The sequence below is a fragment of the Phycodurus eques genome, chromosome 9, assembly GCF_024500275.1.
Source record: "Phycodurus eques isolate BA_2022a chromosome 9, UOR_Pequ_1.1, whole genome shotgun sequence".
In the NCBI taxonomy this organism is placed as follows: Eukaryota; Metazoa; Chordata; class Actinopteri; order Syngnathiformes; family Syngnathidae; genus Phycodurus; species Phycodurus eques.
The window spans coordinates 14,554,476-14,580,537 of NC_084533.1; the positions used below are offsets into that span (position 1 = coordinate 14,554,476).

Here is a 26,062-nt window from a genome sequence, read left to right on the forward strand (position 1 = left end):
GTCCCAAAATAGAGGCAAATGTAACACCGATTTCACTGTCTTTTTCTCAAACAGACTAATTGTGGAAACTGAATTTTGGGAAGGATGATCCCAGAGTGGCTCTCAGAAGCTCTTACTCAGAGGTACTGTTGTGAATAACTCTAGGAACAGTTTTTATACTCACAGTGAGAGAGACCTGGAGTAAAGTAATATTTTACAAACAGATGGAACACAAGACAGAAAGAATACCCAATTTAACACCAGAATTCTGCCCCCAGAGAATTAGAGCAATAGGGTGCGATTCTGAGAAAATCTTATGTCAAAGTGAAATTATTTTAAAGATAAAGCCTGTCCTTCCAAATCGAAGCAATTGCAAGCCTAGCTTACACTATAAAACTCCCTTCACTAAGAGCAAAAAGCAATTTCAAATTTGTTGTCTCGAGCTGGCAGGATTCCAATTTGATCGACAATGTTAATTTTCTGAGAACCGGTGCCCGAATTTCTGCACCCTTCAACTCACCAGCAACATGCGAATAATTGGAGTTGGTTCAATGAGATAAGCGCTGAGTTAGTGCCACTCCTTCCGCTTACAAAGCGTGACACACTGGTCTTTCATTTCCTCATCATTCAGTCCGCATTAATGTTGGGATCAGTGCATTAATTAATTCATTAGAAAAGGTTTTTAGTGTCAAAACCAAAAATCCCAACTGGGTATTAGTGTGCAAATCAGTGACTCATATGCAGATCCTTTGTTTTTGCCTCCATCTTGGATGAATACTGAGAGATACTCATACTAACACAATTTTGCATTAATTGCTTTCCTTTTTTTGTACTATTACTATGCATATATTTAGTACCCGGAACACTTAATGACAGCTTCATGTCTCCAAAATGTCAAACTCAATCACATAAAAAGGCTGGCTGATTCATGGCAGGTGACTGATCACTTTTCTCAGCCCTAACACTTTTTAGTGCCAAAGCATTCCATTTTTGTCTGGCAGGTGAGGTGGTCAGATGATGTCATGACATTGCTTCAAAAGGCTTGCATCCAATCAGATTGCTAGCTTGTCATCCCTATACTGGGGCATGTATCACTGCTGTCCAATGATAGCATTGTGTTTTCCGTTGATGACAATTTATACTTTTCTTTCATACATGGACACTAAGGATAAACATTTTAAAACAATAAATGCACAGAGCTAACGGGGGTCCTCGGTTAGCGATGGAGTTCCATTCCTACTCCGAGGAAGTAACCTGAATTTGTACATATGTCAAACAAGTTGTAGTCCATCACTTACTGTGACAAGGGCAGTCGGAAATTCATTATTACAGTAAATACAGTACTTGTATGTAACTTACTTCTAGCCCTAAAATCGAAAACAGTCAAATGAAAAACAGAAAGTATAGTGGTAACAATGTATTCTTACACCGCTGTACAAATTAATCCATTGTGTCTTTTTCTGAAATATCTGTTGTGAAACAGATGTCACAAATACTGTATGTCACAGTTGTCATCGGACAGCAACGAGATATTTGCAGAATGTCTATGAATTGCTATGACTTGCTACAGTACATTAACCTTTGTAAATGGTAATCGACTCATTCCTTCTTGACCATTTCAGCATTCACATTAAATATTTGCGGGGTTTAATGTGATATTTCAAAATGCACATGTAAATACACTACTGGAAACATGGTCACCGTCTCTGGTGCCCTAAAGGCCCTGCGTGAGCACTATAAGCGAGAGGGGGAGAGCAGGAAGGTCTACAGTGCTGAGCTTGCACATTTGACCACCTCCACATAACCTCGGTGACAACCTACTCAGCTATTTAAGACACACAGCGCGCTATTAAAGCAAACAAAACAAAAAAGCTGCTAGTTCTCGTAAATTATATCGGAGTCATCACGTAGAAAACATCCAAGAGTTAGATTTTACAAAATTTGCCAAAGAGCAGCGTTGATATCTGATTTCCAAGCAACCCTCAATAATTTACAGCATGCTGAGAGAAGGTATACAGATGTATTTGACAATTATGGTGTGTTAATTTCGTATTTCTTAAAGATCCATTAAAGGTGCCATAATTTATTTTTCATAATATTGGATGTCCTTTTATTGGGGTTCCAAGATAATTTGGGTTGAAAGTGCCTAGGATGCACTTTTTCAAGCTATTCTAGTTGGTCTTTTACACCTGGCAGTTGAGATGACCGGATTTCTCAATAATATTCAACATGTAAATAACCTTTGCTGTGATTGGATCGCTGTTATTCTTAATTTAGATATGTAAAACAGCTTTGCTCTGATTGTCCTTGGCGATATCGCGGTGCCTTGTGGCTTGGGCTTCAGCCAAGCGTTCATAGCGACGTCGCGTTAGGATCCTCCAATGTGGGGTCTTACTATCATTGTGAGGGAGAATTCACTAAGCGTTGGATTGTTGACGTGAGCTGAAAGGGGACGTGGGGGAAAACAAAAAGAGAGGCGGATATTTTGATGTTTGGCTCGTCCTCGGCTCCCACTCACTCCAATTGAACCTGCTCGCAACGTTCATCTCTCGCACACATTTTGGCGACAATGAAGGTGAGCGTTGCTATTTCATCCACAGTGACGTTATAAATTAGAAATGCAGTTAGGTATTGTTGTCTAACACAACATATGTAGAATGAATAGACTGTATTTTTATGCCCGCTCTCTCTCTCCCCCCAGCAATTACTACCCCCTCGCCTGCGCACCTGTTCCCAATCAGCACTCATCACTGCCTGTATTTAAGGCTGCCTGACCCAGGGATCCGGCACCAGAGTATTCGCACTCGAATCGCATTATTACTGTAAGATGATGATCTGGCTATCCGCACTTGTACCGATCCTCTTGTGTTATTCTCGGCTTCCAGTATTGCTTCCGTGTGTCCTGCTTCACTGCCCGCTTCAACCACGCCGTCAAGCCCGTCCACCTTCTGCCAGTTCCTTGCTCCTTCGGAACACCCTCACGCATTGGAAATACGACCTGGAGCAACTTCTTAATAAACCATTCTCCCCTACTCCCTCCACCTCTGTCTGCTTTTGGGTCCAGTCCAATATTATGCGATTACATATTGTGACAGCTAAAGCAGCAACCCTAACAAACGTACAACTCAGATGCATTTCTCAGGGTTCATTGGCTATTTTTCCACATTTGATGAGCATTACTGTGTAAGAAATGTACTTCATATGCTGAGCGGGAGGGCCGACGCTGGGAAAAACAAGCATATGATCTTATTTCTGAGGATTAATCATGTTTTCCTGCAGGGGACCATATTTATAGATATTGCAAAATTGGGAATTAAAATATTATTAGCAGTATGGCTAGACGACAGGCCTAAAGCTTTGCAACTGTTGAAACAGAATCCCCTATTAGTACTGTTGTAGTGTTCGGTTTAAGTCTGACTATTGTAATAAATATAGTTATGTTTGCAATGCAAATGTAGGCAAGTGATTGTAACTATTTCAGTCAACCATTGAGGTTGTATTTTGGAAACTAAAAGCACGTAGGATTCACAGGTTGATTCCTGTTACCCAAGAAGAATAAATTCTGCTTAATTCAACCACTAATTCAACAGAAACCAAGAATATAAGACGTGCTTGTTTAAAAAAAAAAGTGACATTAAAATTAAGTGAGGGTTTGAGGGTAAATGAGACCCCTCATGTTTATGGCAACAGGGGGCTTATGTTACAACCACCTTTTCGTATCATAATGCATCATAAAATCAATCCATGAAACATTTTACTATTACCGGATCTGAGGGAGATAATTCAACAACAACAAAATTCAAGTGGAACGGGAATATTAAAGGGATATTTCTGTGTATATTCCACATCTGGGACTTATTCCAAAGCACAAGTGCCTGGAGGGCCTGTCTCGAACAAAATTGGTTTTACCAAAGCAGAATGTATGGGTGCACAGAGTGAGGCCACACACTGCCTATTGCTTCTATGGAAATTGGGAACCAAATCATTAATGTAGAGCAAGATATGGTGTGTATAAATGTAATTATTGAGTCCTGTAGGCACACTTTGTGAATAGGTCATGTGTTTTTACACTACACTGTGATTTTAAAGTGCAATTGGACTGGTCATGCACGTCAATGCTTTTGTATCTTTGACCATACCTGTGTGTACATTGAAGCTTTAATACCAGTGAAATATCACAGGAACACTATACATTAATACAGTCAAAAGCAACATGATCTCATGAGCATTCAGGAGGAAATTGTATGGATATTTAAACATTCTAGAATATTCTGGTGAGCTGAACATTTTTACTAAAACATGAGCTTGAAGCTGTTTCTTGAGCATCCTCATAGAAATACTGCCTCCGGCAAGCCAGACAAATGAAGGCTATACAGTGCTGGGATGGGCATTTGACTACATTTCCTTGACCAACGAGGGGAAAAGTCAATCAATTAATTAATCAATTGTTTTCCTTTGGTGTCCCTGTAAAGCAAAAACATGTCTTCTAAATTTGATAGAGAAAAGTATTGTTAACAGCGAACATTAGCCATTTAAACACGGCTATCAATAAACATAGCAAACATATTTTCTTAAATTTTGTTATTATATAGTGGTGGAGCGGGGACTCATCCTGGTCACCCAACTGGGCAGCTGTTTTAGCCTCGCCCCAAAAAATTAGGAACACACAAATGGTGAAAAACAGTTTAATGCAATATCTGCAATTCAGTATTACATACTATAGTTCTCAGTCTTTTCATGTTTTCAGCAATTATCTTCAGTTATGTCTAATATATTTAGAAACAAACCTATAAATTTACTTTACAAGTTATTTAATCTCGTTAATCTCTCTGAGACTATGCTCACACTGCAGCAATTCCGATTTTTTTGCCCAATGTGACGTGTCTAATTTTTTCATGTCAATGTGAATAATACAATTCCGATTTTTCATATCTGACCCAGGCCTCTTTCATATGTGGATATAAATCGGATATGTATGCGACGCCGAATGCATTATGGAAGCTCAAGGGGCGCTCAGCCGACCTACAAATCATCAAACGGCGACAAATGTCAAAATTGTTCGACAAAACAGACACACCACAGAACGGCAACGGCGGACGAAAGAGCAGAAATAGTGGCGAAAAGAAGATCCGTTAGAACTGATAAATATAAGAAAATGTTGGCTCCAGTCGCACAAAATCCTTCAAATTGCCACAAGTGTGTCATGACGAGACTTACACAAGGGGCCATATTTATAGTACTTCTGTTAACACGGCGATTCCTGTTTTGTGCGCATGTGTATGACGTCACGGACACGTTACTTCTACAGTAGAAGCCGCATTTGTTTTTAGCAATGTCAACGACTACATAAAATAGATCGGATTAACAAAAAATCCGTAGGCATCATGCCCTGCAATGTGAACGTAGCCTAAGTGTTCTGAACTCCTGTTTAGATGTCAGTGTTGTATTGAGGAGAAGAATTCTGCCCAAACGAGTTATGCCACAACAGAGGCAACATTAATGTTGCTCAACTTTGTTCTCCTTAAGACCGCAAACTACAGTAGTTGAATCAACAGCCCCTCTGCTATTTTCAAATTGGAAACTCTTTGACTCAATTGCTTCAAGACATTATAACTGAACAACGAAATGCTCACAAGCAAACAAATTATTAATGACTATTAATCAATTAATGGATTTTTATGCCCAAACTTTCTGTTATTATGATATATTCTGTAACAATTTCATTAACAGTTAGGACTAGGGATAGTGCCGTTTTCTTCACATAGCATTATTTTTGAAGACTATCCTATTAAATTGTTCTGAGAACATACTTTTTAAAGAGCTGGACTTTCGGCTGAGTCTGAGATACTTTCGCGTGTCTTGCATGACAAATTATTGAAATAGAATTGCGTCGAAAGACGGTACAATACAATAAAGTATTACTTTGCATAACAAAAGTTAAAATTTTGATAGTCTAATTTCACAAAATCCCACTCTTGCCTCTGATTTAATCAACAGATGCAGTCAAGATTAAAACAAATAAAGGACAAAAAAATACAGTGACATGAAAAATAAATAAGATACAGGTTATTCTTCATCTATTGCTTGACAAACGGCATCATTTATTTAGTGGCCTGTTTATTTTTTTCCATTCCTTGATACAGCAGTGCATGCATGCACAGCCTCATGCAAGGCAGCACAAGCACTCGCTCATCTCTCGCACTCGGGTCAAGGATGATGTGTCTCCTGCGTTCATCCCCATTAGAACTTTGACTTGGTTGAGGGTGATATTGGCAGCTTTGGAAGGATGCGTCGCCCTCCTGTTTTTTTTTTTTTTTCAATACATTTCATGTAGGATTGTTTACCTACCTCCTTTTCTACACATTTTCTTGTTGGGTTTCCTGGCACATTCCTTGGATATTCTTTTGACTGTAAAATGAATGGGAAAAAAAACTACAAAATAACAGATAGCTCTGGAAAATATTGCAGGTAACATGCAACAAGCCTGTTACCCCCCACCCCCACCCCACCCCTCATCCCAACACCTTAGTCATCAACAAGAATGACAGAGGACCTGTTGAAAAAGTAAGTGGGTGGTGCTGCAGAAATATTCCTAAGTGGTAGAATGAATTTGCTGCATCCTGGGACACAGGAAGCCCATATTCACATGCACTTCTATTTAAGACCCATTACAGGCCAAACAGTTGCTGGTCAGATTTCTCAATTTGGAGCTATACTTTCAGATAACACATTGAAATAATGCCAGTTTGAATCATTTGAATTTGTGAGCGCTTTAGAGGTCAAGCACATTTTGATGTGCAGTTTTCCATTGGTGCCATAATATCAGCCATTCATAACATCCAAATCTGAAATGTGTGGCTCACATTATTATGATTTTTTTTTTTCTATACAAGACCTCCATTTCAGGAGGAGAGTAAAGGGTCTTACATAGGTTACGTTGATGCCACAGGCCTCTCATGTACCAGACAGAGCATTTCACCAACCTTCAGTAAGATCAGTCGCTTACAAGACAAGCTACTAATCACTAATAACCCCGAGACAGTCAAGACAGTGAGGGTAGGAAAGTGCACAACCAATGTCTCCCTTCTTTGATTCTGTCATTGTAAGTCATTTCGTCATCAAAAGAGGAACCTTTAAGAGTGACATGGAAGGGGGAGAGTTGATGAAAAGACTAAAGATGGTAGGTTGAGATGATTGACACAGACAAAGCATGCGCCAGACAACAGGTCATGCTTGTGCAAAATACAAAAAAAAAAAAAAAAAAAGAAGTGACAGAGAGGGAGGAGAGAACTTGTTTCATCCTGACTACTAGACACACTCACCATCCTCTGTCGGAACATAGATGTTAAGATAAAGACAATCCTCGTGTTGATCCTGTATGTAAGTGGTAACTATATCCAGGTTGTAGGTGAACCATATGGGCATCATGATCTCTGGTACGGCGTTGTGAATATTTTGGGGGCAAACTGGAGAAAAGTGGGTGGCGTTTTTGATCCCTGACCAGGAGGATGGAGGTTCAGGGGGCATGAAGCGTTTTTCCCCTACAGGGGAGGTAGCGTATGGCACCCCGAGATATTGGTCCACCGGGCCGAGGATCTCACTGGGCAGAGGTACCCTCACTCCTCGGAGTTTGCCATACTGTGTGTTGACAGTGGGGTGGTAGCTTTGGCCTCTCACTGCCGCAAAGCACCAGGAAAATGTTAATACCCACAAATACAAAATGATACTGGGGCAACTGTGGGGTCCATTCCAGTTCTGCAAAAGGGTACGACTTCTCCTCGGTGAATACCACATGGTCCTCGAGAGCGAGTGCAAGTGACCAACATACAACTTTCCTGTTCTTTAGCTTAGACGTGCAGTCTAGCCACAGGAAGGCTAATCATGGGCTGATATACTGGACTCTGGCAGCTTGGAAAGGATGAGAAACAGTTTTGCAGCTCCTCTTCACAGAGGTCTCTCCTTGCTTGTCAGATCTTCTATCCCGTGCTACAAAAGAAGAAGAAAGGAGAATTAATGACAGTTTTCTGACAGCTCACCAGTGTGCCTCGTTTCACTTTGAGGCCGTTATATTTATTGACTGCCGGAGTGCTTTTGTGTCCTGACATAAAACAGCTTACATAAACGTGACAAGAATTCTTGCAAGTGCCACCATCAGACTAAACGATCAAGTGACTTAGATGTTGCGATTAACTTCATGACATCTTGTCATGATGTGCTTGATAATGCTAATGATATATGTGGCAGCCAACAACTGCAATTTTTTTTCCCTCATTCCTATTTTCAAAACCAAACTTTACATGGAGAGGAAAAATGGGGGAGGGGGGGGTAATCTGCATACACAGGAATATAGTCACATGATGAAAAATTCATGAAGCATTTTCATCTTCTTCCTTTGGTATAGATACTGTATGAACAATTTAGATTCAAACTCCCACTAGCCTGAGAGAAAAGGGGCAGAGAAGGATGTAGCTATATGCAGTGAGGCTTCTTCCTGTGACAGAGCTTTAAACGCTAATCAAAAGTCCCAGGGTAAAGTTGTGGTGCCTGGGATATCACCTTCCCACACACTGCCTGATCAATTTTCAATTTCTGCAGCTAAGCACCCCTCACCACCAATCATCCTGCAACATTTGCTCTACAAAGAAAAGCCAAAATTTAGGAGAGGGTCTTGCCTTCAAAAAGATGATTTGAATAATTTACAGTGTAATGCATCAGCAGCATGGCTGTTCCTGGGGGTGCTCTTATCACTGGGTTATTATTCCCATCTGCAGGAACTGTGGCTCAAGCATATATCCATCCATACATAGGGAGGATGCTCCAGATGAGCCCATCTTCATCACTTACTTACACAAAAGCACATGCACGTGATGGACTGTTATGCTTTGAAACTCATGCACACAGAGCACCTGCTGATGATGAAAAAGTCCCCCCTCACATCCAATCTGAAGATTAAGAGGCATCCATTGCTTGGGACTACGTGTTGATGAAGGATTATGTGCCAGAAAAGTTACACTGTCGGCTCAATACAGTTGAGAAGGCAGCAAACCTTGAAGTCGTATTTAGTTCCGATTATTTAATCAGCATGAGCATCCACCAACACGTGATACTTTGGACATAAGTGGTAACCTAATTTTACCCTCCCACTTTGGCAACACCTGATGTCCCTAGTAACCAGTGTAGGTACATATGGAATCTACAATGTAGACCTTCCATTTAACTAAACAGCCCTGCTTTTAATAGTTTTTTTTTTTTTTTAATACAATTCAATGTTGCACCATTTTGTCCTTCATATTCATATAAGGACACAGAAGTCACGGTTCGGTACGTGTTTGGTACAACAGGAAAAATAAACACCAATTTCAGATCTAAAGGCTTCTTAAAAACATTGGGGATAAGTGTCTAATATGCAGTAGCATGTTTGACCTGTTTCCACGGACATACCAAATAGATATTGAACAATGCCGACACACTGTCCTTGTTCGATCCACCAATCAAATCGCCATTGCTGTTGTACTCCACAGGAAAGCCCAAATTTTCTTATAAAGCTTATGTGAATGAAGCCGGTGGGTCTTATTTTCATATGAACTCGCCGTGACGCCAACTTTTCTTCTTTTTGTGTTTTGTTTAATAGCGGTTGGCAAACAGTTCAAGGTGCTTTACCGCCACCTGGTTTGGAGTGCAGATACTGCAATCTACACAGGCATATTAACGGATGACTGCATGCACCCAACTGTGATGAATACAAACACCATTACACCCCTAGACTTGACTGCTTCGAAATGCAACACCACCTACAAGTCTCTCACATGGTTTTATTATTTCTAAACCATCGCAGTATATACTTTATCTCTTTTATGATATAAATAGATACAGAGGTTTTCCTGACACCGCACAGTAAACGACTGCTTAGAGCGTCTGCCTCACAGTCCTGAGGACCAGGGATCAATCCCCGGCCCCGCCTGTGTGGAGTTTGCATGTTCTCCCCGTGCCTACGTGGGTTTTCTCGGGGCACTCCGGTTTCCTCCCACATCCCAAAAACATGCATGCCAGGTTAATTGACAACTCTAAATTACCCGTAGGTGTGAATGTGAGTGCAAATGGTTGTCTGTTTATATGTGTCCTGCGATTGGCTGGCAACCAGTTCAGGGTGTACCCCGCCTCCTGCCCGATGACAACTGGGATAGGCTCCAGCACACCCGCGGCCCTAGTGAGGAGAAGCGGCTCAGAAAATGGATGGATGGATGGGTTTTCCTGGCTTAAATGTATTCTATTTTGCTGTATTCATTCCTTGTTTTATTTTGGATTCATTTATTATCATAATTGAACATATACAGTCAAAATTGCATCAGAAAATGATGAATTAACACTTTTAATTCACAGTACATAATCCTGATCATGGGTGGAGTCTATGACAATGTATTTTGTATTGAGCTGAATCCAGAATTACAACCCCAATTCCAATGAAGTTGGGGTGTTGTGTTAAATTTGCGAATCATGTTCAACCTATATTTAATTGAATACACTACAAAGACAAGATATTTAATGTTCAAACTGATAAACTTTATTGTTTTTAGCAAATAATCATTAACTTAGAATTTTATGGCTGCAAAACATTCCAAAAAAGCTGGCACAAGTGGAAAAAAAAGACTGGGAAAGTTGAGGAATGCTCATCAAACACCTGTTTGGAACATCCCACAGGTGAACAGGCTAATTGGGAACAGGTGGGTGCCATGATTGGGTATAAAAGGAGCTTCCCTGAATTGCTCAGTCATTTACAAGCAAAGATGGGGCGAGGTTCACCTCTTTGTGAACTAGTGCGTGAAGAAATAGTGGAACAGTTTAAGGACAATGTTCCTCAACGTACAATTGCAAGGAATTTAGGGATTTCATCATCTACGGTCCATAATATCATCAAATTGTTCAGAGAATCTGGAGAAATCACTGCATGTAAGCGGCAAGGCCGAAAACCAACATTGAATGACCGTGACCTTCGATCCCTCAGGCGGCATAAATCAGTGTGAAAGGATATCACCACAAAGGCTCAGGAACACTTCAGAAAACCATCCATCCATCCATTTTCTGAGCTGCTTATGTTTAACATAACTTCATCCCTTTATAACCTCAATGGAATTGGGGTTGTACCATTGAAGCATATACTGCACGTTTTGGTAAGATTCAACACAACCTCATGAGGAATTCAGAATCAACACCACAAGACTGTTTTGGGGAGCTCCACGCACTTTGCTCATCACAGTGGGATATGGTTTCATTTCCAGAAGCTGTGCTTGCTCAACCGTCAAAGCCGCTATCTCTCTCAGAGATTATATGATTACTTCCACCCAAGTGAGAACTGTTGGGGGAGGGATACAGTATCTATATAGCCTCTTGATACACTCCTGGATAATAAGAGCATCAAGACATGACAGCCTTGTGTTTGTTGACGGTTTGCAGCGGCTCACGGAATCTACTGCAGTCCACGGGAACATCATTCACAAAGAGTCTATGCCAGCCACGTGTGTCATCGAATTAGCATGATGTCATCAGCAAAAGTGAAGATAGCATGAGGGAGTGACCAGCTGCACCTGCTCCACTGTCTGCGTGGAAGCAGCTGTGACACCCTCTGTACAGGCAGAAGCAGCCTGACTGAAGATGGAAGACTTGGGGGCTATGTGGATTGTTTTCATTGCTCAGCTGGGAGGAGGGATCAGTGCCACTGATGGCGGTGTCTCTGATGCAATTCTGCGGCTAGGTCAGGTCAACATGATTTGAAGTGGCTTTGCTAGTTGGGCTTTGGTAATGGGAGGGGAATGCGGTAGGGGTTTAATGGTTGAAGAGAAGGAGAACGGATGTTATAGCTTCCCCAATGTCTGTGGCTGACTATGGCAGCCCAAGGTCATAACAGAGAAAGCAGAGGAGAGCAGTGCAATTCCATTTTGTGGTGCAGAAACACGAGTGGCACGCTGATCAGCGGACAAGCGGACTGCTGCTTCATAAGAAATGGATGCATGGGTTTACAGATGCAGGGCTACAACACTATGGAATGTATGTCATGCATCTATGTCTATTTGGTTCAGAAACTTAACACTGCTCCAGTGGCTATAGATCCTGTATTCTCCCTGGATATTGTATTAGATACATCATTGTAATCTAATAAAATGCAATACCAGAACTACACACATTCACATCGAGGGACAAATTAGAGTCTTCAATTAACCGAACAATACTATTCATATTTATATTCATATTTATGTCTAGTGTGGCCACAATACCAAAATTCCAACTTCGATACAATACCAGTACTGCAATGAAACCACTGCAAAAACCTAAAACGTTAATAAAAGCAGTGAAATAATAGCTATCAAAACAACAAGAATTTGTCAAAATTTTGCGTGTATATTTTACATCTGTATAGAAGTGTAAACATATATCATAAGTATATCACATTCATATTATTATTATTATAATTATATACACACACACACACACACACATATATATATATATATATATATATATATATATATATATATATATATATATATATGCACACATATATTCACTGTTCCAAAAATGAACTAGTTCAGTTTGTTTTTTCGATATGTTGCTGCGAGCAATTAACTTCAAAATCCTGCCATATTTTATATATTGTTCCTAGCCATTCAGTGCAAACTAGCAACTAGTTGCAGCTTCACCATACAGTACGAAAAAACATGAGGAAAAATGTGTTGCTTGAATGGTCTTTTTTTTTTTATGAGGAATTAAAACAAAAGCAGGACTGTAATCCTTTATGTGCAAATAAATACAATCTGAGGTAGGAACCAGGCTGAGGTAGGAAACAAAGGAAATACCTCAAAGTGCAATACTCAACGTGCAATTCATGAAAATTATAATAGGAAGATACCGTACCATCATAGTGCTGCTGTGAGTTGCAAGCAAGTCTCTTTTGCATCGCTTTTTGATGACGCATGCGGTCGTACGATGTTGGTGGCTGGCGTTGCCAAATAATATGAACACGTATTTCCAGTGCGTTTAGATGGGTTTTCTCTTGGAACTCTCCAAGTAAACCTGGCACTCTATGAAACAAAAATGAGCTGACACTCAAAAACCGTTCACAGACGCCAGAACGATCACATTCACAATCACGTTTATCAGGCAGAAATGCACTTCGTTCAGTTCATGAATGCCTAAAATATGAACACAATAAGAACTTTCATTTATCTAACTCATTCAGCTACAACACTGGTAGCATTAGTAGTAGTAGTAGTAGTAGTAATAGTCATTGTTGTATTCATCGCAGAAACAGTAGTATTCATTTTCACATATATTTGAATACAGAGCCGTTTACAGTATGAGCAGTATCTAAACAACATTAACTAATTAGGAAACCTACCCACAAACAGAATTAGGTTCCAGTATTTGGGTTCAAATTGTATCAAGTTTAAAGTCTTAGGTGGCTGCTCACAATTTGAGACGAAGATGAAAATTTTAACTGTATGAAAAGATTACTTCCCTTGTGATTTTTAACTCCCCTCTCACTCACTCATATTACAGTGTAGCCCAAATAATATTTCACATTTACACATTCACTCAAGAAATGTTTGCACTGCAGGCCACAGTTAAAAGAGAAAAGTACTAAAAAGGTAAGAGCTGCAAAATGTCTGGATTTCGTTGGTCTCTACTTTGGGTGGCACCTTTTGGGAAAAATAAGTCTTCTTGGGACACCTCATAGACTATGAAGAGAATATTTTCTGGACTGATGTATTAAAGGATGTTTCTTCTGTTACTGCGGCGAAGGGTATCTGCTACTTTTTATTATGGCTCATTTGTGCGTGTCTATGTGTGTTCTTAGAAAAACTGATTTTCAGTTCCAACTACAACTGCAACAGGAGGTGGAAAAAATCCTCTGGTTGAGAAAAAAAACATCAGGTCAAACCATTTTAAATCAGGACATTGCAAGGACATAGGACAGTGTGATTGAGTGTGTGTGTTTAGAGGACACACAGCAGCAAGGACTTCATCAGTCTCCCCCCTCCACCTCGCTCCCCAACAGCATCTCAGAGGTGCTTTGATCTCTACCTGCTGAAGCACTGGCAAGGGGGGAACAGAGGGAAAGGGAAAGACTGCTCGAGTTCTCCCTCATCATCCCAGAAATATTGATCGTCTCATCACCATGGCCTTGCTGCCCATAATAAATACGACTAGGCCAGTTGATGTGGGCTGAGGAAGGAAGCGGGGGTGTTGTGCTGAATGCAAGGGAGGTTATTAGCCTTTAATGTAACACGGCACTTCAGCGAGTACACCCCATTAAGCAAACCCCTCTCCCAAATTCTCAGATCTCAAAAGGATATGTTTGCATTCAGAGGGTCCAATTCCTTTCCATGCTTATTCCGAATCAAGATCTTTTTTGTTGTCATTTGGCAAACTCAAAGAGACACTGGATTGGTGACATCGGAGTCATTGGAGGAGTTATGAGCTTTGGTCAAGGGCACCTCAACTGCGAGTTGGGTCATGAGCTATAATATCAATGTCAGTCAGGACAAAAAGACCTGAGGCCTTTCAGTCCAGGGCTAAATTATTGATAAAAGAATGTAGGGGATAAACTAAAATTGTATTCAATACATTTGAAAGTAAAGTTGGAAAAAGGCTGATTTATAGTGCAGATCAACTGCAAGTGCCCAGTTCAGATAAAGTTCCTGCATCTGATTATCTGATCTTCTTTCAAGTGAATCATTTCCCACGTCATTGTTTACATTTACTAAACTCCTGAGACAACACACATGTGCATGCAGCTAAAATGCACATAAACAACTGCATAACAAAATGTAGCATTGTAACTGATAATTTAATGTACAGCACGTGCTTTTCTTTTCTTTGTTTTTTTCCTTTCAGGTCTGTTGTTTAAGTAGAAGTGCCATGACATCAGGCTTGCGTTGAAAGAATATATAATATCAATCTATCTGTGATCCCTATATAGAAGAGGCTTGATTCTATGCATTTGTTTCTCTTGACGCTGTCATGATTCAAATTCGAACAGGGCCATATGGGATTAACAAATCCCAATTTTGTCGCCATACAATGTACATCAAGCCCAGCTAAATATGAGGAAGAGCTGCAAAACTTTACTTTGAGTTAATTAGATTCAATTTAGTTGTTGGCAGGTGTGCCGTCGCTATCATTAGCATGAATGGTGACAATTGCAATGACATACTGTACACTGCAAGTGACTCCACACTAAGGCACTTGTACAGTTTTCCAGAAAACAATGCCTCTAAATATGCAAAAAGAGACCTCAGCATAACACATATGACCCCAGATCAGTGCGCATTAGAAGATGCTAGAAGAGTGTTTTTCTTTTCTACGTACACATATTCTAAAATATGGACGTCAAAGGATTTACCGTTCTTTCGCTTGTTCAGCCACACAAGTGGTGTTAGGAGAAGAGCAGAGGAGGAAAGACAATAACAATATGCACTGGAAGTTGCATGGCATAAGCGGAAGCCAATTAAAAACATTATCCATTTTTACACTCATTCAACAGTCAAGAATCTTCCTGGTGATAAAAGTTATATGAAGAAAAACAAAATATTTTGAAATACCAACAAATGATTGAGCAACATCCCAGAACAGATGCGTTTAACCTCAGAGGTTCCACAGAGCTGTAGCTCTGTGGAACCTCTGAGGTTAAACTAGCTGTTTTCTGGCCATGCTGTGCATACTAGTTGTTCCCTGCCAAGTTGTGACTACTAGCTGTTTTACGATAAAGATAAGTTGAGTGCAGCTGGAGAAAGATAATCGTTTTGCTTTGCTTTTCTTCTCTGTCTCTTTCACTTCTATATAACGGAGGTGATTTTTTTTGCTTGGACTTCAGTAAGGGGTAACGACTCGTGACGACTTGTACCTTTTCCTCTCTCTGCAAAGATTTCTTCTTTTTTGAAATAAAAACCCACAAAGACAAGATTGCTTCCTTACTTATTATGTCAGAAAACGATTTGCCAAAACAACAGCATCACAAAGGAGGCGTCACCTTTTTACAGCAGTATAAATCCCAGAAAATACAATGTTTCTCCTCGATACCACCACCACAGCATTGATGTTCAACATAGACACCTGTAAATTGCAGAAAAACATGAGTCGATTATACACCTACGCCTCCACAAGCATTGGAGACGAGCTGAAACGGACACGTGAAAAGGGTTCTGGGTAAATACAGTTTGACAGTCTCCCCACTCTTGAATGACCACACCTTCTTTTATAGTACCAAGTTTCAAATAAAGCCATCCACATTATTTCTGGGGAACATCTAACTTGAAATGAAGTGAACCGATGTGACCCGAGAGTTTGTAATCACTGATTACAAACGCTTCTAGTGAGAACCAAGGCTGGATGCATCATTACACAAATGACAAGAGACAGAAAGACAGGAACCAGAGGAATCAGAATGTTACCTCTGCTGAACTCATTAAAATGTGAGAGGCAACAGCAAAAACTTAATTTAGCTTCTCGCCTTGCAATGTGCACTGCAGAGAGAAAGCCAGAGAGCCGGGGCACCGCTTTGAGACCAGCTTCAATCATGAAGGGATTGCTCTGCGGCCTCCCTGTGTCGATTTTACGGAGAATACATATCTATGAATTCTTGGCTAACACGTGTTTCATTCAAATAGGCACGTGTTTCATTCAAACAGACAGACATTGATTTCAAAACAGCAAAATCAATAATTAATGTACACATGCACTCAAGCATTCCTCTTACAGGCATGCTCCTCATAGAAATTCACTGGACTGATTAACACCAACATACCGTTTCAAATCGAGGAGACCTGCATGTAGCAAAATAACAACATTAGAACGTCAAAACCAAACTGTGGCTTTGGAGAGTTCCTGCTGGGCATCAGAGACACTATACCAGCAGGGTGAGGGCCCATGAACCCTCGCCTTCACTTTCTTTCCTCTCTTCGGCAATCATTATAGCTAAGAAGATTTGGCATCAAATCAAGGACAAACATGCACCACATTCTGACTGCTAATCACCACAGTGATGCTGGCATGGTCAGGTTGTGGCAGCCATAAGCCTCATTCTGGCTCAATGGCCTGCTTCCATTACTTGCCCAAAAACTACAACACTGGTACAGAAGAATCTATAGGGTTAATTTGTTTGGATTTCAAAAACATGTACTCAATTGGAAATAATAGTGAGATATAGTTCGTAAATATGTTTCAAGAACAAACGTCAGAGGCATCCTTGACCGGATAGCGCTTTGTACCATCAATTGGCCCTTGGCCGATTGTCAAAGGGGGGTTGGAGGGGCAAGGGGTTGCTGGCAGAGATTTCCCTCCAAAAACACAATGTCCAAGTTGATGCACTTTATGGACGCCCGTTGAGTGCGCCCCCCTGTACAATCGTCAACGTGGCGGGTGCTGGCGGAGATTTGGTTTTGGTTTATTCTCAAAACAGCAGTTCGAAGTGTACGTGACATATTCGTCAAATGCGCACCTCTGGCCGATCATCAATGGGTGGCAGTAACGAGTGCCTCCCAATGTTGATGTCATATATGACGGTGGTTTGATATCTGAAGTTTTGTACAAACTTAGAGCTGGTATTTTTACTGAAGATTTTGGTTGAATTATTGACTGCACAACCTGTACTTGCTTAGTGAGACAAGTTATTGAGATATGGTAAGGTAATTGAAGGTTGCTCTACCTACAATTGACAGGTGATCAGTTCAGGGTGCATATGCCTGTTTTGCCCTAAGTCTGCGAGAGCAGGTTTTAGCCCTCCCTACCCAAACCCTTATCAGTATGAGTGGTATCAGAAGCAGATAGATGGTTGGTTGGATGGATGGATGCATGGATGCATGGATGGATGGATTTAGCTGATCCAGGTGGGACAAATAAGACAAATACTAGGCACTGAGATGAACTCTGTGGCTGCTCAGCAAGTGAATAATGGCCATACTGTGAGATGCTGACGGTGCTCGAAACAACTGTTTGTGCCCCTGGACTCAATGATTTGGACTGATGTGATCAAGAATTTTCAAATAGAGGCACTCTGTTCTGTGTAACATCTATTTTTCTCTTGAATGACCATGTCGGTGCGTGTGTGTGTTTGTGTGTGTGCGTGTGTGTGTGTCAGACAATTTACTGTATGAGCATTTTGCAAGGGGCGTCGCTATGCCCCAGTAAAAATGAGCTGAGTCCCTCAGTGACTGTTTTTCTCAATGTCTTTATGTCTCAAAAGTGTTCTCTGTCAATCGACTGTCTGTTGTCGTACTAGAGCGGCTCCAACTACCGGAGAAAAATTCCTTGTGTGTTTTTTCTAAAAGGCGATGTGTTTGGAACTAACCCAATTCACTTAATATTCATTTAGTAATGTTTGAGCTAAAAGTTAAGGTTGTAGCCTTTTATTTTGAAGGGTATGCACCGGAAATCAGCATTTTGGCACGAAAAGTAACTCCACACGACACCGGTGAATTTTGAAAACAAAACTAATGGAACCAAATGCTATAAACCGTTGATTCCTTTACCTACCCACCGATGAGGCACAGGTTTAGCGTTTGTGATACTGCGAGACAACGTTTATGTGAATTTTGTCCCAATTCATTGTGATGTAAAGTTGGTAGTTTGACATTTGGTGAAGTTTTAGCTCAATGTTAATCTTTTTTTTCTGTCATCAGCTCTTATGTTGGTTTGAAGACTAAAATAACCGCTAAAAACCATCAGTGCAAAAGTCTAACCAACCATTTACCTTGTGAGTTGCCTCATTGTTGGCAAAGACGTATTTTATTCTTTGACTCACCCAACTGACTGAGAGTTGACTTCACTGAAGCTCTGCGCGGTGTAGGCTGAGGTGCGGAGTGGGAGGGAGCACGTCAGATTTCCACACATCGTGAAAGCCTCCTTTGCACAATATAATCTTAATCCAAGCATTGCACTGAGGCGAGTGGTCATTAATTTAAGGTTGAATTTGTGAAATTTAAGGCACACTTTTGTTCGCCGCCGCCGTTGTGCACAAGCACGTCTTTTTGCGCGTTGTTCTTCGTTAGTTTTCCACACTTTTCTCCGGGGTCGGCGGACTTTAGGCATCGAAACTGGGAACCGAATCTTTAAATTTGAACGATTAGTTAGTCCCGGTTCCAATCAGTTCTCCATTCTGGATGCCCAACCCTAACTTTCATACTGAAATAATAAACCAACTTGAGTTTACTGACTTGCTATTGTTTATGTCTCACAGTATATGCTTTTGCTGACATTTTCAAAGTGTTTAGTATAGGGGCATGTGCCCCAGTAGAGCTTTATGCCCAACAGCACCCTCGTATTGCACTATGAGAAACAATATGACAGAGAACGGGTATTTATCAAAACGAGAAGACTCAATTAGAAGGAAAACAACTCAATGCTTAAAAAAGACAAATACATATTTAACAGTTCATTGCAACTCCTATTGATTCACTGCAGAGTACAGCATCGATTAAAAAATAAATAAAAAATAAACACTGAAAGTAGCTTATCATTCAAGCAGACCACAGGGATTCTTAGAGAAACCACAGGCTCAGTATTAGGTGTGCCTATAATCGAGCCCTATGTAAACACATTAAGGCTTTACGCATGGCATAGTCATTATCGAAGCTCCCACAGATGCCATTTGCAGGGCGGGATCTATTACATCCACCCATTTTCCGAACCGCTTATACTCACTAGGGTCGCGGGTGTGCTGGAGCCTATCTTAGCTGACTCTGGACGAGAGGCGGGGTACACCCTGAACTGGTTGCCAGCCAATCTTGTGGTGAGAGGTGGGGTTTCCTGGCAGAGCCAGTCTTCAGCAAGTTGGTCAAACGAGCGCACTCAAACAAAGAGGGGCTCCGGCCTTTATGCCCAGCCAAAATGGGGTGGTCCCCCCCGCACCCCGGGGCCAAAGGATAGATTGCCTCTTAATGTTACTTTTCCATCCTAGGATTATTTTAAAACCAGTGGGATTAAATATTAATTATTGCATTTAGGATAACGCGACCATTTTCCAGCTTTGCATTGTGATACACCTCTTTACTTCCTGTAATGAATGTTTCAATTGTATGTGGTTGTTGAGAACACTAATATTAGTGGGGTGAAACATCTCATATGGTTCAGTTGACAAACAGATTTGACATCAGACATTCAAATTTGCAGAAATACAATCACTAGTGGCGTTCTTGTGATGGTAACACTGGGAACGTTCATGTAAAGTTCTTAAAATATCATACATCATTCAAATTCGGTGCGGATTGGGATTAGTTCCTCCGGAGTTGCAGTAGCTTTCTGTGCCTGTGGGTGTCGCTAGTGCTCCATCCATTGTCCCAGACAGAAGGAACAAATGTCACTGTTGTTTCATGGGGAGCCACCGAACAGTGGGTTTCTCACCTTTTTGGTCATCAAGCTAGTGTCCCAAAAAAATAAGTCTTTGTTGGTGAGACTCTTCAGGCTGGCTGGGTGAAAGTTAGTTAACTTAGCATCCGAGTGAGAAACCAGTGTCTGTGTCTCAGCTTTGACGAGCTCCTGCGGACTGGCTGGTAATTCATTTAGCATCCGTATGGGAAGTTAAATCTCCCGTGCTTCTCCTTTAATAAGTAGACAAGGCTTAGGCCTTAGATGACTTGTGTACACAGACTGGCTCAGCGGGGCAGCCGAGGCAGGTATGTGGAACAGCACGTGACTGGGGGTTGCTGGGTGTCATATTTAATGGTGTGTCCGTTACAATTGTTTACTTGGCTAGTTACGGTACGTTGCTAACACAGCTGTGGCTTAAGAATGACCATGCGATGAGTAGTTTAGTAAAAAATGGCCAAGTAATTGACAATAACAATAATCTATTCACATTAATTTAATTGTATGACTATATAGTCTACAATCAAGCGTTGATCTTTATAAAATCATTAATTATCATTAAACATTGTTAAATGAATACCTCAGAAAGTGCCAATCAAAACATGTTAAGGCTAAGTTGACACTGCCAGTACAGTTCTTGCATTGGTTCTCTACATATGTGCTTGTGCTGGTATTGTGGCTGATGAGGGCACAACATGACTACTGTAGAAATAGTGGTCGTTCCAACACTTTGATCTTGTGTAATATCTGCACAAGATGGGTTACAGTGCAATTATGCCCTGGTCTTCAGAGGATTAGTCCTAATGACTTCAGGGATCTCCTGTCTGTTTAATGCAGAACCATCATGAGGTCAAAACTTTAATTTGCCTTATAATTTGCTTTACGACTGGATATGTGCAAAACTAATAGCCTTCCTATCATACTCTACTCGTGCTAATTAACTAATTTGGTGAGCAGGCTAAATATTATATCCGCTAAAAACAAATACAGAATTAATTTAGAGTCTCCAATTTATCCATGTTTTGGGGATGTGGGAGGAAACCGGAGTGCCCGGAGAAAATCCACACAGGCACGTTGAGAACATGCAAACTCCACACAGGCAGGGCCGGGGATTGAACCCAGGTCATCAGAACTGTGAGGCTGACGCTCTTACCAGTCGGTCACCGTGCCGCCCACTCACATTCAATGAATTCAATTCAATTTAGACTTCAATCAACCTACCACGCATGTTTTTGGGATGTGGTAGGAAAGCGGAGTGCCCGGAGAAAACCCACCCAGGCACGGGGAGAACATGCAAACTCCACAGAGGCGGGGCTGGGATTTGAACCCCGGTCCCCAGAACTGTGAGGCAGATGTGCTAACCAGTTCAGTTATTCTTGTGATAACAGTACCTGCTAATTCCAGGTCTTTTTGAAGCTCTCCAGAGGTGGTCCTTGGTGCATGGACAACTCTTCTGATTATTCTTTGCACTACTCTGTCAGAAATCTTGCGAAATTTATGGTGGTATGATTTGCTTTCCACTTACGTATTATAGCCCCAACTGTGCTCACTGGAACTTTCCGAAGTTTAGATATGCGCCTATAACCAAGTTGGCATGTTCAATACTTTATCCCAGTGTCATGTCACATTATTACACACAACTTAATTTCTGAGCTTATATGTTCTACTTTCTTTGTATGTATGGATTACTTGGGTTGTTCCCAATATTTGGTGAAATTTTAAGGTCAATAGCACCTTTCGAAGTATATTTAGTGAGAAAAATGGTGACATGTTAAATACTTATTTTAGCTGCGGTAAATATAAAATGGCTATTAAATTTCTTACCCTTGAACTAGTGCATACAAAAGAATGTGCTTTGACAAACATTGATCAGCAACATAAAGTGAAGCACTAACATCTGAACAAAACTAAACAATAGCACAACATATCTATTTTTTTTCCTCCATTTGTGGTGACTACAAGCAACAAGTTGTTTGTATCACTGTGATACATTATAACTAATGTACCACTCAATTAGGGATAGAGAGGAGGATCGCAGCAGGGCTTTTCCTCTCTGTGGTTTTGCACACAAGAACCCAACAGCTCGTATCCCATATTCAAAAGGGTTTTGCGCTTTTTTATCGCAAGAGGCAAACAAATATATTAGTGAGATACAGAAAATTCATCAGTCATGCTGATAATTTGGTGGAACCCAGCAACCACATAAAAGCCATGTTTTGTGTTATTTAACTCGCCGCAAGTGCAAAGTCCTAATGCAAAACCGAAAAACCGTGGTCCATAATGGATATTGTTCCGTGCAGAGCGTTCCGTCTCAGCCCTACTCCAACCCCAATTCCAATGAAGTTGGGACGTTGTGTTAAACATAAATAAAAACAGAATACAATGATTTGCAAATCATGTTCAACCTATATTTAATTGCATACACTACAAAGACAAGATATTTAATGTTCAAACTGATCAACTTGATTGTTTTTAGCAAATAATCAATAACTTAGAATTTTATGGCTGGAACACGTTCCAAAAAAGCTGGAATAGGGTCATGTTTACCACTGTGTTACATCACCTTTTCTTGTAACAACATTCAATAAACGTTTGAGAACTGAGGACACTAATTGTTGAAGCTTTGTAGGTGGAATTCTTTCCCATTCTCCGGGGTCTCCGTTGTCGTATTTTACGCTTCATAATGCACCACACATTTTCAATGGGAGACAGGCCTGGACTGCAGGCAGGCCAGTCTAGTACCCGCACTCTTTTACTACAAAGCCACGCTGTTGTAACACGTGCAGAATGTGCTTTGGCATTGTCTTGCTGAAATAAGCAGGGGCGTCCATGAAAAAGACGTTGCTGAGATAGCAGCATATGTTTCTCCAAAACCTGTAGGTAGCTTTCAGCATTAATGGTGCCTTCACTGATGTGTAAGTTACCCATGCCATTGGCACTAACACAGCCCCATACCATCACAGATGCTGGCTTTTGAACTTTGCGTCCATAACAGTCAGGATGTTTCTTTTCCTCTTTGACCCGGAGGACACGACGTCCACAACTTCCAAAAACAATTTGAAATGTGGACCCGTCGGACCACAGAACACTTTTCATCAGTCCATCTTAGATGTGCTCGGGCCCAGAGAAGCCGGCGGTGTTTCTGGGTGTTGTTGATAAATGGCTTTTGCTTTGTATAGAAGAGTTTCAAGTTGCACTTATGAATGTAGCGCCGAACTGTATTTACTGACATTGGTTTTCTGAGATGTTCTCAAGCCCATGTGGTGATATCCTTTACACATTGATGTCGGTTTTTGATGCAATGCCGCCTGAAGGATCAAAGGTCATGGGCATTCAATGTTGGTTTTCGGCCTTGCCGCTTACATGCAGTGGTTTCTCCAGATTCTCTGAAGCTTTTGATGATATTATGGACCGTAGCTGATGAAATCCCTAAATTCCTGTTCCAGCTTTTTTGGAACGTTTTGCAGCCATAAAATTCTAAGTTAATGATTATTTGCTAAAAACAATCAAGTTTATCAGTTTGAACATTAAAAATCTTGTCTTTGTAGTGTATTCAATTAAATATAGGTTGAACATGATTTGCAAAGTGGCACGGTGGCCGACTGGTTAGAGCGTCAGCCTCACAGTTCTGAGGACCCGGGTTGAATCCCCGGTCCCGCCTGTGTGGAGTTTGCATGTTCTCCCTGTGCCTGCGTGGGTTTTCTCCGGGAACTCCGGTTTCCTCCCACTTCCCAAAAACATGCATTAATTGGAGACTCTAAATTGCCCGTAGGTGAGAATGTGAGTGCGAATGGTTGGTTGTTTGTTTGTTTGTTTGTATGTGCCCTGCGATTGGCTGGCAACCAGTTGAGGGTTAATAAACGGGCAGAGGTCGGTACACAAGCAGGCAATCCGTAAAGGCAACAGTATCCAAAAAACGTGAGGCAAAAAGGCACTTCTCCTCATGAGGGTCGCGGATGTGCTGGAGCCTATCCCAGCTATCATCGGGCAGGAGGCGGGGTAGACCCTGAACTGGTTGCCAGCCAATCGCAGGGCACATATAAATAAACAACCATTTGCACTCACATTCACACGTACGGGCATCTTAGAGTTGTCAATTAACCTACCATGCATGTTTTTGGGATGTGGGAGGAAACCGGAGTGCCCGGAGAAAACCCACGCAGGCACGGGGAGAACATGCAAACTCCACACAGGCGGGGCCGGGGATTTAACCCCGGACCTCAGAACTGTGAGGCAGACGCTCTAACCAGTCGACAACCGTGCCGCCATCCCCAAAATCCAGGTGTGAAAAACTTGTTGCATCATTCACAAAAAGACTCAAAAGGGTGCTTCTATTAAATACTGAGCAAAGGGTCTGAATACTTATGGTTGTGTGATATTTCAGTTTTTCTTTTTTAATAAATCTGCAAAAATTTAAATAGTGCCATTTTTTCCTGTCGATATGGGGTGCTGTGTGTAAATTAATGAGGAAAAAAATGAACTTAAATGATTTTAGCATATGACTGCAATATAACAAAGAGTGAAAAATTTAAGAGGGTCTGAATACTTTCCGTACCCACTGTATGTCACGCAGGTCTTCACTACTGTTAGGACAGCAATATGGCAGCCTTGACATACAGTTCTGGCTTAGAGCAGAAAGGCGCATGGATTTTTTTTCTGTCCTGGGATTTATCGCTTATAAAAATTCCTGCATGTGTACGGAATAGTCGCGGCAAATTTCTACATATAGAGAGAAAATCAATGTTTATGACAGCCACTTGCTGTGTATTACTCATGCTGCTCTCTTTGCTCCTGAACTCATTTGTCCTGCTTGTTACTGCCTGGAAAAGAGACCTCACTTAAATGCATATTGATCAATTATTGAGCAAGAATCATAACCTTTCACTCAGTGTAACTCGGTAATGTTTCGCAATATGTGGAGCACAGAACATTGATTGGATGAGTGGACGAGTATAGAACTGTGTTGCGTTTGGGATGCCATTTTTTTGAAGCAGCTACTGTATAAACACTTCACAAACACAGGGACCTGCACTGGGAGGTTTGCTGCAAGTTAATTGAGGTCAGCCACTGATGGTGTAGTGGTACACTAGCCTGACTTTGGTGCGGGCAGCGTGGGTTCAGTCCCCTCTCATTGACGGTGTGAATGGTTGTCCATGTCTATATGTGCCCTGCGACTAACTGGCGACCAGTTCAGGGTGTAGTCTGCCTTTCACCCAAAGTCAGCTGGGATAGGCTCCAGCGCCCCGCGACTCTAACCAGGATAAGCGATGTTGAAAATGGATGGCGCCAAATGACAGCACCATGTTCATTGGTCATGCATTATATACCATCAGCTGAAGTGTGGCTACTACTGAGTGTGTCTTTAAGAACGCTCACTTGTCCTTGGCCTGAATGACCATCTACATAGTTAATATCAAGGATGGCCGTTGTACTAATGTGATAAAAGTGCGAGAAATAAAAAGCATAGACTATAAATTTAAATTGGATGATAAGGATGATATTCTCAATGGTAATGCTGACAAACAGGAGCACATTTCCTGCAAGGAAAATACTTTTAATTACAATAAGATCACATACGAAGCGTCATTTGCAGAGACCAAAACACAAACACATACAGTATATGGTAATAAACCACACAAAGCCAGTCTTTTGAAGAGCTGATCATCTTGAACACTTACTATGCTGTGTGTCATTTCAAAAAGGCACTGAAGCGCTACACTGAGTGCTT

At 41.2% G+C, this 26,062-nt stretch overlaps 1 protein-coding gene across 2 annotated transcripts in view; it reads right to left on the bottom strand.

Moving 5' to 3' along the window:
• LOC133407941 (neuroligin-3-like) overlaps positions 1-26,062 on the bottom strand; it is a 186,886-nt gene that overhangs the window by 137,184 nt on the left and 23,640 nt on the right. The window contains exons 2-3 of one of the 2 annotated variants that reach the window (XM_061686304.1): positions 7,302-7,965; positions 6,328-6,387 (exon numbers count right to left, since the gene is read on the bottom strand). In XM_061686304.1, the coding sequence (XP_061542288.1) occupies positions 6,328-6,387; positions 7,302-7,773 (532 nt within the window). In that variant the 5' untranslated portion in view covers positions 7,774-7,965. The remainder of the gene's footprint in view (positions 1-6,327; positions 6,388-7,301; positions 7,966-26,062) is intronic. The other variant, XM_061686303.1, reaches the window with a different exon arrangement.